A 14,902-nucleotide genomic window follows, 5' to 3' on the forward strand; every position below is an offset into this window, starting at 1 on the left:
CTATTTTAAATTTTTAAAAATGCTTATCAAATATTACTTGTTAACTAAATGTTTAGTTTCTGATATACCAGTCAAACCAGTGAATTTGTAATAATATTGTAAGCTGATATATGAAAGACCTATCTCAAAAAGCCCCTGTGACTCAAGTTTGTATCGCAGCCCATAGGCTAGGAAAATAAGATACTGTAGAGCCTTGATGATCTAAGGTGGATAAGACTTATGTGTCCCTGGATTATTAATAAACTTGAATTATTTGAAAAACAATAAAAAATACTTTTAGTTTTACATTAGAAAAAAAGACAAGCAAAAGTAGTGCTAGCATGTTTACTGTATTTTTATTCTTCAATAGTAATGCGGATAATGTCTTTCACAAGCACTTGAGATAGCAAAGCGGGAATCAATTTCAAGGACAACACAGATTTTTTTTACAGAACAACTATTTACACGTATTCACAAGCAGCAAGATTTGATGAAACACGCTACCTATAGTGTGACATCTTGCATACAAGACAAGACATCTCGTCTTCAAAAACTCAACAAACTACTTATAGCTCTGCTTTGGTGGCTCTTTTGTACAGACAGAGTAAAGTTCAATAGAGTTCCACCATATTCTCGTGAGATCCCACCCTTTCCCTTGGTATTATGACGTCAAATGTGTCAATTTTGTCGTCGATTTGGTGAAATTTACAGAGAAATGATTTAATGGCTATTTGTAGGTCAAAATTAATGATCTAATAAATGGTAAATGAAGACTATTTGCATAATTTTTGTAACAATAAGATATAATTGATTATAGATGCTATAGGATGTATCTCACTAAATGAAGAATGCAAAAAAGGGCACGAAGATGAGAGAGTGATAGAGGAGAGGGTTGGGGATGGGATTGATGGTGAACGATGCTGAGACAATGATATAACTTGTAACTGCCCTTCCAATGATTTTACTTAAGCAATTAGAGGACAATGCCATTGTCCACCATTTGGAAGAAAACTGTCAAACTTGCTTCTTTTTCAGCTACCTTCCCCCCCCCCCCCCAAAGTTAAAATGGTCTATTTCCATTCAAGGGAGTCTAATATTTTATTACACCAGTTAGCCATTATAGGGGTGGGAGCTGCCTAGTCCCTTTCAAACTAAAAATTACTGTGCAATACATACATACTATGAAGTATTCCTGAGAAAAAAAGTAAATTAGTTTGGTTCTTTTGAAGTAAAGAGATAAAGGGTCTCAAGAAGAAAATTCAAAAATTTTTAGTTCTGCAGATTATTCGAAAATTCAAACTTTTTGGGCTCAGATTTTTGCTTCTCTAATGTATACATGCTCCTAATATCAATGTTCATTTATTTATTTTATTTATTTATAATAACCCCAGAAGGCATGAAATGCACTTATACTGGGAAAAAAATAAAACTATAATAATAATAGTCAGAAAGGGTATAGGTAGCACTTCACATACAGAGTCAGGTCAAAATCCTTAATAGCGAAGCAAATCTTGCGTAGGAGGTGCATACAAGTTCTGATGGAAGGCTGTTCCATATTCTCGTCACATGGCATCTATATCCGTGGAAAAAGCAATCCCTTCTGGCCGTTGGTATTCTTAGTTGGAAGCGATGCCTACGTAGGTTAACTCGCCTCTCGAAGAAAGGTTCTCTCGATGGTAGATAAACAATTTGGTGGACTAGTTTGTAGCACATCTTCAGATCTGCAGCGATTCTACGCCATTTTAGCGAGTGTAATCCCAGAAAAAAATGTCTCTGGCAATAAGACAGACCGCTCATGCCTGCTATTTATTCATTTAGTAAACGACCTCTGTGGCTTTTCAAGGAGCTTCGCCCTTAATTTGATGTTCTAACAACATCTCAAATTGCAATTCCAAATGTTTGGGAATCACTTACCAATACTATTTGTCCAATTTAAATTTTGAGGGTGAAATTCACATATTTCACAAGATAATCAATCTGCATCGGATTTTTCTTTTTTGCAGTCAAATATTTAAATTGATATTGAGTATAGTTAGTCCTCCAAGGACGAGATGAGACTTAAGGCTGTATCATGTCAAGTTAGACAATTTAAAGTGATCACACTTTTGATATTTCTTCTTTTAGGTAAAGCTATTGCACATTGAGAATTGCTCATCAGGTTTGGCTTTTCCTTCCAGAAAAAAAAATCATCCAACATGATGTGACGTAGCCTAGTCTTTGTCTCATGCTGGGAGAAACATAATTTCATTTCCAACATGATGTGCTTCCATTTTTAAATAATTTATATTATTAATTTGAATTTTTATGTATTCGCATGTGTGTTGATGGTGCTGTTTTTTTACATTGATGGTTTGTGCTTTAACTCTAGGGATATAAAAGGCATGGTGACACTAGGTAACATGATGGCTAAAATAATGTCCGGAAAAGTGATGACTTCAGCTCTTGTTTCTGAAATTCTGTACACAACTTTTCATAAGGTGTGTTGAATACTTTTCAGCAATTTATGTGTGCATTGTAGTTTTCTTTAATATTTTATTCACTGAAATTATTTTTTTTACAAATATTCATAATATTAACAGATAACTTTGGATACTACACTTGGCAAGTTATCCCGTATTCTTGACAGAGGGCATTTTGCACTTGTTGTTCATGATCAAAAGCAATGTAAGTAATTAACTGTTTGTTACTGTTCGATCATGTCAAAAAATATTTTTTGTTTTTTATTCTTTGGCAGTTTTAACGATCGCCATTAGAATTTTTTAAAGTTCCTTTTCAGTTACAAAATTTTCCTCTTGTTATACATATGATGTGCCTTAAATTTTGTATGGATGATCTTGTAGTAACACTCCATGCAATAAATGTTTAAGCTTTGTTTGGTTTCAACATCAATCTATTTTTGCAGTTGTGAAGAAAGAAACTATCGAAACAAAACAGATTGTAATTGGAATAGCTACAAGGATTGACCTGATAAACTACATCACTGGTGAAGAAAACGCCAAGTCAGTCTCGCCTTCTCCTCCCTCCACTATTCATGAAGATGATGATGATTCCCTTCACTAACTATTACTGCTGCGCTATGTTCTAATCTGGGTGTGTTGATAAACATCAGGCATGGTGCAAATAACCCCTTCAGTTATGTGTTCTGATTATATGGGGTTTGCATTGCAAAAGTTCGTCCATTTTTTTTAGCTTGTTTGGTATTGCTTGAATCGAATCCCTCCGTATCATTCCTCTCTCTAATTGTTCAGGGGTTCATTTCATTTAAAAATAACTGGTGATTTTTACAATTTATCGGCCCATTTATTTTACAATTTCAGTCCGCTTTTTTATTTGATGCTGTGCCAGCTGTTTTTAGTTCACTTTGAACTTTATCTGCCTATGTATGGATTATATATGATATGTACAAAAAATATACATAATAACAGCAAATGTTCTCATTGATTTAAAAAACAACCATACACTTTTAAAATGTAATTGCTATTCATAATTACATCATGTTTGTCGTATACAATCATTATATATTGTATATGACACTTATTTAGATATTATTTATGTATAACACCTTTTCTTTTTATCTTACGTGATGATATTATATTGTTATACGTATATATGATTGTTATACATATAATCAGGTGGTTTGAAGTTGACAAATGAAGTATTTAATTCATATTACAACCACAATTAATTCCTAGGGGAAAAAACTCATCATTGTAAGCAATGTAATTTGCTGAAAATGGACCAAGGGCAAACCATTTAAAACTCTATACTGACAAAAAATTTACTAAATGAAATTTGAATCTGTCAGAAACAAAATCTCAGGTAAAATGTTAGTGATGCCTTGAGAAGTGATGATTCCAATATTTTTAGTGTGTGGTAGAGATATCAATCGGTATCGGTACTAACATTTAGAAAAATGTAATTTTTTTTAGAAATAGGTGTGAGCAAATGTTACATGAACATAATTGCCACACATGCCTTGAAATAGAAATTTCAAACTTGTAAATGCCATAGAGAAACGCTTCCAAAAATTATGGTTATTATTCATAATATTCTTAGTATGTTGCTGCACAACTAATTAGCCATCAAAACCTATTATATTGAGAACTATTGAAATTAATGCAAACTACACCTTGCACGCTACATTATAGTCCCAACATATTTGAAATTGCAAAAACCAAAACTATTTTTCTCACCAAAGAAAATTATGCTGCATGTATTTCAAGTTGTTTTTGAATTAATCCTTTATTGCACGTATATGTATCTGTGGTAAGTGTTCATTCCAAAATTTAGATAATCCTTGATGATAGATGTTTACATTTAGTGATACAGCTAAAGGACTCTATGCTTTTTGATATTATCATGAAAAAAATCATTTACTCATCATTAAGCTGTGTATTGAATTACTTGCAAATATAAAATCATCTTCATTCAAATAGTATGCATTTTATGATGTTACCATTGCACATGCATTTTTTATGGCTTTTTTATCGGGTGCCACTTTAAATTGCTTCATATTAGCTTTGCATATTTATACAGTTTCAGTATGTGTCCATGTATTTAAATACATTTATATACCATTGTGATATAAAACTTGGCAGTGATTGTATAAAAATTATCTTCTCTACTTTGGTGGTATTAAATTTTCGAAATTTAAAGAAAATTGTTTTTATTTAATTAGTAAAATATTGTCAATGTAAAATTCATTTTCAGCATGGAAATTACTTTTATATTCAAAGCAGAGTTGTGAAAATTTTTATTTCAAATTCGAAATGTGATATGTATATAACAAAAAAGAAAAAAAATTGTTGTGATCTTGTTTTCAGATTTCAATTTTTTTTTTTTTTTTCATCTTTGATGGCAGAAAAATTTTAATTCCAGTTGATGTACGATTTGTTTTTACTTGTTTATTGCACATATGTACAAGTATATTTTTCCTGTAAATAAAGTATTTTGTGTTTCAGCTGAAACCCATCTGAGCTTTTTGTTTTTTTATTTCCAAAATCTGCTATCATGGCTGTAAGAATTTTTCTAAATTCTGTATCTTAAACTGTGTTTAGGGTGAAAACATCAGCAGACAACATACAATTATTAAAAAGCAAACATTCCTTTGGGCAATGTGTTTGGCACATATGACAAAATTCCAACTCTGATCATTGAAATTTTATCTGCACTATGATGTCTACTAATAGTTAACTGCACATGTGATTCTCCATTTGTTTCTAAAATTCTGTGTTTCATTGTTTCTGCCATTTGTTGACTGGTAGGTGATTTCCTCTACACATTTGAGTAGGGTTACCGTTACTTCATGTTGTTTGAACTTGGAAACTCAATCTGCAGATATGAAGGATTTTTGAAATTTTTAAGCGAGAGATGGGTGAGAAAGATCGAGGTGGTTCAAGTGAGGGAAGGGAAGTTCTGGGCAATTGCAGTGATCGTTCATAAATCACAGATCTTCCGGTAATCAAAATATGCTTTTTCTACTTAATTCGGAATTATTCTCAATATGAAAACTTTGCACAGAAAATTGCAAATCAAAATGTTTTATAAATTTGTAGATGAAGTATAGAATTGTTCAATAATGTACAGGGGCACGTGTGCATACATACATAAATGATTTCGGGGTCATTCAAGTATTGCGTTAGCATCGAGGGGGGGGGGAGGTTTGAAGGTTGCTTACGTCATCGACAACCCCTTTTTGAAGAAATGAAATATTCTAAGCTGCTGACGAAATTTTGCTGACCGGGTGGGGGGGGGGGTGTCAAAAATGGCTGAAAATCTGCTTACGTAATACTTGAAAGGTCCCTTTTAGAAATTTTTTCAGGTGAAATGAAATAAAACTTTCACTCGCTCTCTCAGCATCTACTAAATTTTACATGTTTTTCGATCCCGTTAAGGCGTGGAATTATTGAGGTTCTAAATAATGTATCTATGTTGTCAGAGTTGTGCTTGTTTCATCTTTTCGCCGGTGCTGCCACCTTTCTTACATATTTTTGAAAATGAGATGGTGAAAAAGTCACCCTCTAGGTCTCTGTCTTCGTTTCTCGCTCACCAGGTCATTCTTTTGGTCGCTCACATACTAGCACACTGTCTCGATTACTCACATGTTACTCTTGGTTACACACTGTCCAAGTAAGGCTTCCAAGTTGTCTGGATATTATGAAAACGACACTATCTCGTTTTTTAAAGTTCAAAAACAAACAGTTTTTTTTTATACCAGTAACGAGAAAGTTTTCTTTTTTGAAAGCTTTTCGGGTTCCGTTATTTTCATGGCCCCCACAAGGGGTAGGCTGACAAGGCTCCAGCCCTGGGGCCCGGGAGGATTTTAATCATTTTTTGTTTTTCACGCTATAAATTCATCATAAAGGGGGCCCCGTGGAAGATCCCAGCCTATGGGCCCTGCTTCAGGATGTGGGGGCCATGGTTATTTTCAATTGAGCAGTGGCGTTTGATCATGCCTAAAAAAGCTGTTGTGGAAACCCAAGGTTGCGCGCAGCACTAATTGGATACACGTGATTATAAGTTTCAAGTGTTTCAGACCTGTGTGCGTTTGATTTGCTCTTTATGTAAGTTATTAACGGGAGGACGTGTCTGACTTCTTTATGTAGGAGATGCTGTTTGATTTTTCTCGGTTAACGCTGGGGCACCCAGATATCTCAAGTAGAGGTGCTTCCAAAAATAGGATCCTCATAGACAATGTCAGACAGGATTAAGCGTGTTCATCTCTCAACGGATTAAGGCACTCACGGAAAGACGGATGACGCAGCGGTAACAAATAACAGGTGTATTGCAACAATTAAACATAATTTCGTTAGAAGTTAAGATATGCTACACAGCACCAAGAGCTGTGAGCAGACAGAATATAAATTTACATTTGAGAATTAACGGTTACAACCAGCGAGTGAACGGAGTAAAGCAGTGACGACCTAACATAGCTCAGTCTTTTTATACACAGCACACATCACCGAGAATATGCAAATGACAATCCATGCAACAACCGTGGATCGGTTGTGACGAAGGTTGGCAGCGACTCCTTGTACGTCACCACAAGCAGAACATCCCCGAAGCGATGACGTCGGCCAAAAATGACAGAATTAGCGTACCGCCACAGATTTCTAAATTATTTCTGAGGGTGCTCTCTCTGCTTTAAGCTGGAAAATATGGTTACAAATAGCAAATTCGTATCTGAATGAGAAAATTCTAACGGTGAGCATGGGTGTTCAACCTTTCGATAAATGCGGCCCACTTCATTTCTATGAAAAAGTGCCACGGGTCGCTCAGGTGATCTGTAAATATGTCGCAAGTCATTTAAATGATCTATAAATGTGTCGCGAGTCTCTTAAGTGATCTGTAAATGTGCCACGGTCCACCTAAGCAAGGGCGTAGCGAGGGGGGGACCAGACCCCCCAAGTCCCCCCCCCCGAAATGTGAGAAAATGACCGAAAAAAAGGAAAAAGATGGCCAAATTCATTGTTCTGTCACTTTGGTCCCCCCCAACGCCCCTGCACCTAAGTAATTTGAAACTTCACCACGGGTCACACTTCAGTGATCCGGAAATGTGCCGCGGACAGCTCAAGTGGACTGGAACTGCACTACGGGTCTGTAACAGTGCCACAGACCACACAACTGATGAGGAACTGTACTACGGGTCTGTAATAGTGTAATGTGTCACTTATAGTTCATTTTTACATAATTAGGTTTGAAGTCACGGCCACATCAGATCAAACTGAGGGTCACATTTGGTCTGTGGGCATGGCTGGATCTTGAATCCTGCGAACTGGGCGGACCCAGAAAGCGTCAACTGAAAGGGGGCCGACTTTTTAGGGCACCAACTGAAGGGGAAAGGGTGATATTTTAACTCCAAAATATCATTCGCTCTCATTTGAAAAAATGTTTAGAACCGGCCCTGCCCGCGTACCATGTATGATCTATCACGATCTATCAACTGCTTGAAAAAAGGTCGCTGAAAGCTAAAACAAGAACCTAAGGTTCGAACGGCACTGCACCCACTCTCTCGCATAGGCGAACATAGACTTGGAAGTGTGGGGGGGGGCGCACAGTCATTATTGCTGGAGGGGAGGGGGCACGATGATGATCACGTACATTAGATCAGTCAACCCCCCCCCCCCGTATCTCCGCCCATGCTCTCTCGTGTGGGAAAAGATGGGCGCGACGTGAATATGATATATGTTATTTTTTATTTCTTCATTTTTTTTTTCTTCTTCCAGACAACGGTTTTTGTAGTTTCCATATTACTTTATTAAAGGCAGCATAAGTTTTAATTTTAAACCGATTCAGGAGCAGTCCCGTATGTAAAAATGGCACTTATGGTCATCGGCCAGATGATTTTCATATGCTCGAACACTTTTGCATGAAATGCATGGTGAGGTGGAAAGTCCTCGTCGTGCAAAGGATGCGTGGCGAAAAGTTAGCAAAACGTGTTTCCATGTTTGTTTACTATTGATTATTGTACCGAGGTGCATGTTTTCAATCTTCATTTCATGATAAACTGAGAGATCTGCCACATCAGTGAAGAGTAAGCATGATAAAAATTAATCGGGCTGTTCACAAATCGTGTTTATATGTATAACGTAACGTTAATGAGCAACGGACCAACTATATTAGATATCAAGGGTGGCCGAGCTTTTTTTGGGGGTGCGGGCCACTTCATTGGTTTAGAAACCAACCGTCGAGGGCCACTTGAGTTATCTGGAAATGTGTTTCGAATCCCTCGGGTGATCCGAAAGTGTACCGCTGGTGACTTGAGTGATCCAGAAATGCACTAAGAGTTACTCGGGTGATCTGAAAGGATTTACGGAAATTTCGCCTCCGACATTTTGCTCCTGGCACTGACTGCCCTGGCTATGTGACCGTGAGTGACCAAGTGAGTGAATAAATGACCGTAAAACTGACCAGATAAGTGACAGTATGACTGAATGACCGTAAGACTGACTAAGTGGGTTGGTGAATGACTATGTGTGACCATGTGAATAATCAATTAAAGGGTTAAGTGCACAAGTGAGGGGAGGGGGGTGGGGGAGTTGATTCAATCACTTAGTCACTCATACAGTCAGGGCTAGTGAAATGTCAGATGGGGAAATGCATTGAGGGTGAAATGCTAAGGGATGAAACACCAATGGCAAAATGTTGGAGGTGAAATTTCTGTATCCCATGTGAAAGTGTCCCGCTGTTCACTTGAGGGAATCTATAAATTAACTGCAAGGCACTCAAGAAACTTTTTTTCCTGGATATTTATGCCGAGGTGAACTCAGAAAGAAAAGTCTACTAGTCTCAGACGGTAATCTAACCCAGTCCTCTTTGCAATCACGGTAAGCGCACTATCAATATACTCCACTGGAGACATAACCATTCCCTCCTTATTAACGCTCTGTAGCAGAGGCATATTACCCCCTCTCCCAACTTCAGTAAATGCCTCCTCCCCAGGTGGTAACAGTAGCAAGATTACGTTTTTTTTGTATCTGTCATCACAAAAAAACAAAAACCACAGATAATCCAAGAAGCCAACAATGATTGTTCTTACTGGATGTTAGTGAAAAGTAGCAATTGAATATTTAGTATTAGAATGAACAAGTGTAAGGAGGAAAAAGATGAGTAAATTATTAGAAGTTAAATAAAAAAAATCATATCAATCTTGCTACTGCTGCCACCTGGGGGGGGGGGGGCATTTGCTAAAGTTAAAGAGAACCTACTATGTGTACCTTTACGTCACAGTGCATCATGCTACAGAGCGTGAATAAGGAAGGAATGGTCTAGGGTAGCCAGATGTCCCCGTTTTTCACTAATTTTTGCCCTGTCCTGAAAAAAGACTTTCGGTACGTCCGTTTGACCCAGTTTTTGCTTATGCAGTGAAATAGAAGCCTATATTTTTCCAATTTAACTTTTTCTAGATACTTTGGATATTGTGCCAGGAATTTTTTATTTCATTGTTATATTTTCCCCATGTTAATACTGCACTACATTGATTAACATGGATCAGTATTACTGCACCATGTTAATACTGATTATATTGATTGGCAGCAAATGGCTTAATATGAATTGAGTTTTGAAGGAATTGTGGCCAGATTGCTTTGCCGGCAGAAATTTTGTGAACTTGAATACTGAGATTGTAGATGATACAGTAAAACCCCTCTCTTTTACAGACAAATTTTTTTGTCTCCTGTTGATGCCAAAAAAGAGAGGTTTTACTTTATTAAAGAAACCAGACATGGGCTCCCCTTTTTCTCCAATATGGGATATAAGCCTATTACCTTGTAAGGTTTGGATTGTCTCTTCTAGGGAAAGCTATTTTCAGTGTTAATCTCGTGATTTCAATCAGTTTTACGTTATGCACTTGAGCACAAAACACTGCTGTTAAAATTCACGCTAGAAATATTTGTAGTCCTTGGAATGAATTAATCAATTTTACATTGATTTCTATGGGGGGGGGGGGAAACCCACAGGAAATCTGAATTGTTTCTGAACAATTCGGTTTACGAACTGACTTCTGGAATGAATTACATGTAGTAAGTTCGTAAACCGAAGGTCGAGTTTTTGCAGAAGCGTAGACATTAATATGATACTAAGAATACTTAAGTCCCCTTCCCCCAGTAATTTATGAGTATATATCATAACACATCTCACCTTTCATGGCATACGTCCTTCAATCACATATATATGGGACATCTGTCAATCATGGCTCCCATCCCAATGTTTGCACCTCTGTGTAGAAGTAGTGTGATAATATTTTCGTAATACAATTGTTAATTTTGTAATTTTACACTGTAGTGTTACCAAATGAGAGTTTTGAAAATATCCTGGTTGCTATTAATGAAGTATGATCATGTATTCATTGTCCATGTGTTAAATGTAACATATGACATGAATGTCGCTCTCCACTTGTTAATACAAGATATACAGAAGACTGGATGTTGTGAAGATATTTATTATTTGAGATGTTAATTTTTTAAGGAAGGAAAAAACTCATCTCTGCCTCTACCGGGAGTCGAACCCGGGTCTCTTGATTGCCGGACGAGTGCTCTGACCACTAAGCTACAGAGGAGATAGAGATTTTCCTTCGCTAGAGCGTATATATGGTTCTATTGGTTCTGTTTGGCATATATACGCTTGAGCGAAGGAAAATCTCTATCTCCTCTGCAGCTTAGTGGTCAGAGCACTCATCCGGCAATCGAGGGACCCGGGTTCGACTCCCGGTAGAGGCAGAGATGAGTTTTTTCCTTCCTTAAAAAATTAACATCTCAAATAATAAATATCTTCACAACATCCAGTCTTCTGTATATCTTGTAAATGTAACATGTTACAATGCAGAATTTATTAGCATTTGTTTCTTTCTGTTGTTGATTTTCTCACGCACATCTTTTTTTAAGAGCTATTTGGATTATGTTGGTTTTCAGATTAGTAAGGTACTAATGTATTTATTTTGTATTCTTGTATCTTATTTACGCAGACTTATTAGAATTATTTGTACTTGCAGGCTCACTGAAATTTTAGTTGGTTGCCAGAAAGTAGCATGATCTAAATATAACCATGGCTAAAAGCAAGGTTACAAAGCCAAAATTGCTTGATGACTCCTCGTCAGATACAGAAGGTGGCTTCAATATAAATAATAGTTATGCTACAGCATATGACAAATGGCGCTCTGGTGAAGAGTTACAGAAACTGAAAGACAAATATGGCAGCGATGTCGATACAAGTAGCTCATCAGAGAGTGATGAAGAAACCCCCATCATCGAAAAAGACTTTCTCAAAACTCTCAGTCTCTTGAAGAGCAAAGACCCACAAATTTATGATGAGAAAGTTCGTTTCTTTGAGAACGAAGTCACCCCAAAAAAGAAAGCGAAAGAAAAGAAGGCTAAGCCATTGTATCCTAAAGATTATGAGCGCGAAATGCTTTTGAAAACAAATGGTGAACTTAGTGAAAGTGATGACGGAGGAGCAAATTTCGACGAGTATCAGTCAACTTATGATAAAGAACAAGAAGAAATAAAGAAGAGCTTCCAAGTTGCCCTTCAGGATTTTGACTCTGATGGTGACGATGATGGAAAAGAGGAATTGCTCAAAATTCGCCAGAAAGACCAAAAGAAGAAAGAAGAGGAGGAGTTGGATTACATTGAATGGTTAAAAGGTCAAAAAGACGATATTGAAAAGAAAGAAAAATCTGAACTTACTTTCTTGCGCAAATATTGGAATGATCCAGAACTGGATGAAGATGAAAGGTTTCTGAAAGACTACATCTTGAACAAGAAGTATTTAGATGAGGACAGTGACGATGAAGAAATTCCAACCTATGATGAGATTACTGGCACCCTGAGTGAAGACGAACAGCTTCTTGAGAAACAAGAGATTTTTGAACACAAATATAACTTCAGGTTTGAGGAACCTGACGAAGAGTTCATCAAGAAGTATCCAAGGACAGTTGCAGAGTCTCTTCGAAGGAAAGATAACAAGCGAAAGCAAAAGAGGGAAGATTACCAAGAGCGAAAAAAACGGGAGAAAGAACAGAAAAGGGAAGAAATAAGGCAGTTGAAGGCACTTAAAAGGAAAGAAATAGAAGAAAAGCTTAACAAAATTCGAGAGACTGTTGGAAATGAGCAGCTGGCATTTAACGACCTTGATGTGGAAGGTGATTTTGATCCTGATGAGCATGATAGAAAAATGCAGAAAATGTTCAGTGATAATTATTATGATGTCGAGGAGTCTACAAAACCACAGTTTGGTTTTGATGAGGAGCTAGACAAGTGTGAAAACTGGGACAATTGGACTGGGGATAATGCTGACAGTGACTATCAGATGAATGATGATTATTATGCTCCTCACTGTGAAGATCCAGACTTCAATATGGATGCGGATTATGACCCCAAGACTGCTTTCCAGCAGCAAATGCTGGACTCAAGTACGAAAAAAAATAAAAGACACAGAAGGAAGTCAAAGTTTGCTGAAATGGTAGAAAAATCAAAACCAGTATTTGACGGCTCCTCAGGAAAATATGATAAGTACATTAACGAATATTATAAGTTGGACTGTGAAGATGTAATTGGAGATCTTCCTGTTCGTTTTAAGTATCACAGTGTAGTTCCAAATAACTTCGGATTGATGCCTGAAGAAATATGGGCATCAAAAGATAAAGAATTGAATCAGTGGTGCTCGATGAAGAAAGTGTGTGGTTACCGAAAGGAAGATGAAGAGTGGTATGATGTACAAGCATTTAAAAAAAAGTCTTGGAACGTGCAAAAGAAACGCAAGATCTTTCTCAATTACTTTGCGCAACTGGAGGGAAAGAATGACAGTGAAGAAGAAACACAGCAGAATCCATCGCCTGATGCATCAAAAAAGAAGAAAAAACGAAAGAAGAAGAAATCTGCTACCGAAGCAAATGCAGAGGGAGGAAATCACCATGTTAATAATGGCGATTCTTTGGGAGATAATAAGTCATCAGCAAACACTGATCAATCAGAGTGTGTAAATGATGATGTGAATGAAATGATGTCAGAAGGAAACAAAAAGCATAAGAAAAGAAATCGCAAACGCAAGCTGGATGTCCTAGAAACCATGGCTTCTGAGAAAAACAAGACCACAGGGAAAGACTTGTCACTAGACATGGAAACTTTAGAGCATACTGAGGAAAGTATGATCAGCAAAAATTTTGAATGCAAGAAGAGAAAGAAACAGACTAAAGATGATCCATCTGCATCTTCTTTGAATAATGGCGAACAGTTCAAATCTATATCAGAACGTGATGTGTCTGTCTCCAGAAACTCTGGTGTGTCAGAGAAACTTCAGCCATCTCTGGCTTTGCATCCTAGTGATGAAAATAAATCAGAAAAAAGAAAAATCAAGAGGAAAAGAAACAATTGGAAAAATCCAAATGCTTCAAATAATAACGAGATGTTCAACTCTTTGAAGAATAATGCGAGCACTGATAAGAGGTTATTGATCCCTGATTCCCGTCTAAAGATGTACGGCATCAATCCAAAGAAGTTCAAAAACCGTCTCATATATGGCAACAAACAGACTTGAATATCTTAATGGTGATGTTTGTAATATAAAAAACATCTTCATATCTCTAATATAAATTCAAAGTTCACTGTGATTTTTTCTTTCTTTCTGGACGAGTTTTCCTGGAATTTGAATCAAATGCAATAATTTAATATGCTCAAAAATTAACAAGGTAATTAATGCAGGGTGTTCGTAATCCGTTCAGAAAAAACTAGTAGTTAGTTCCCACCATGACAAACAATTTTACGATGAAACCTATGGTCACAATCCACTCAAGAGTGTCAGAAAAGCGGAACTTAAAAACATGCCCAACAAGTGCAAGTTTCCACTTCTGACAGCATTTCTGCTCTGCTGAAGAAAACGGGATTTTCGACAGTTAGGGGGTTTGCGACAATCTCACAGGGCTCTGCCCTTTGTGAGGCCTCACACTTGCTGTAATTTTGTAACTTTTGTACTTGTTGCTGTAACACTGTAAATTTTGAAAGCTTTCACTAATTCTGATATTTGTCTTGCATCAATTCTGAGTTTTCATTAATTATGAGTTTTTTTATACCATTAATTCTGAATTCTGGAAATATTTCTTTCATCAATTATGGAAAATAATTCCTTGAAGAATTATTTCTTTCACTAATTGTGAATTTTAATCAATTCTAGGGAATCATTGTTTTAATTAATCATCAAATTATTTCTTTCTTCAATTCTAGAGTTTTTTCTTCCATTTATTCTGAAATTTCATCCACTCTGTAATTATTTCTTTCATTAATTCGGAATTTTCATTGGTGCTGGAATAATTTCTTTCAATTATTTTTAATTAATCAATTCTAAAATTTTCATTAGTTTAGGGACTTGTTTTTCCCTCATTAGTTTAATATTACCCTCAGTGCTGAATTTTCATAAATTTTTGTGTTAATTT

The 14,902-nt window shown here is 36.5% G+C and overlaps 2 protein-coding genes across 5 annotated transcripts in view; both read left to right on the forward strand.

Annotated features, from left to right (window-relative positions):
- Cbs (Cystathionine beta-synthase) overlaps nucleotides 1–4,955 on the forward strand; it is a 73,996-nt gene extending 69,041 nt beyond the window's left edge. For all 4 annotated transcript variants that reach the window (XM_089243139.1, XM_089243136.1, XM_089243134.1 and 1 more), the window contains exons 11-13: nucleotides 2,348–2,456; nucleotides 2,559–2,643; nucleotides 2,882–4,955. In XM_089243139.1, coding sequence (XP_089099265.1) covers nucleotides 2,348–2,456; nucleotides 2,559–2,643; nucleotides 2,882–3,039 — 352 coding nt within the window. In that variant the 3' untranslated portion in view covers nucleotides 3,040–4,955. The remainder of the gene's footprint in view (nucleotides 1–2,347; nucleotides 2,457–2,558; nucleotides 2,644–2,881) is intronic.
- A 3,429-nt stretch (nucleotides 4,956–8,384) lies between these two features.
- On the forward strand, nucleotides 8,385–14,128 carry LOC149075655 (protein KRI1 homolog). Its single transcript, XM_089243140.1, has 2 exons — nucleotides 8,385–8,512; nucleotides 11,468–14,128. The coding sequence occupies exon 2, from the start codon at nucleotides 11,521–11,523 to the stop codon at nucleotides 14,008–14,010; it is 2,490 nt and encodes an 829-aa protein (XP_089099266.1). The 5' UTR covers nucleotides 8,385–8,512; nucleotides 11,468–11,520; the 3' UTR covers nucleotides 14,011–14,128.
- Nucleotides 14,129–14,902: the final 774 nt, after the last annotated feature.

The sequence above is a fragment of the Pholcus phalangioides genome, unplaced genomic scaffold, assembly GCF_987345545.1.
Source record: "Pholcus phalangioides strain wild (caught in Gottingen) unplaced genomic scaffold, Ppha-v1.0 ptg000015l_1, whole genome shotgun sequence".
Classification (NCBI taxonomy): domain Eukaryota; kingdom Metazoa; phylum Arthropoda; class Arachnida; order Araneae; family Pholcidae; genus Pholcus; species Pholcus phalangioides.

Bases quoted from the DNA above. Each gene is read 5' to 3' on its own strand.
- LOC149075655 (XM_089243140.1), top strand. From the start codon at position 11,521: ATGGCTAAAAGCAAGGTTACAAAGCCAAAATTGCTTGATGACTCCTCG.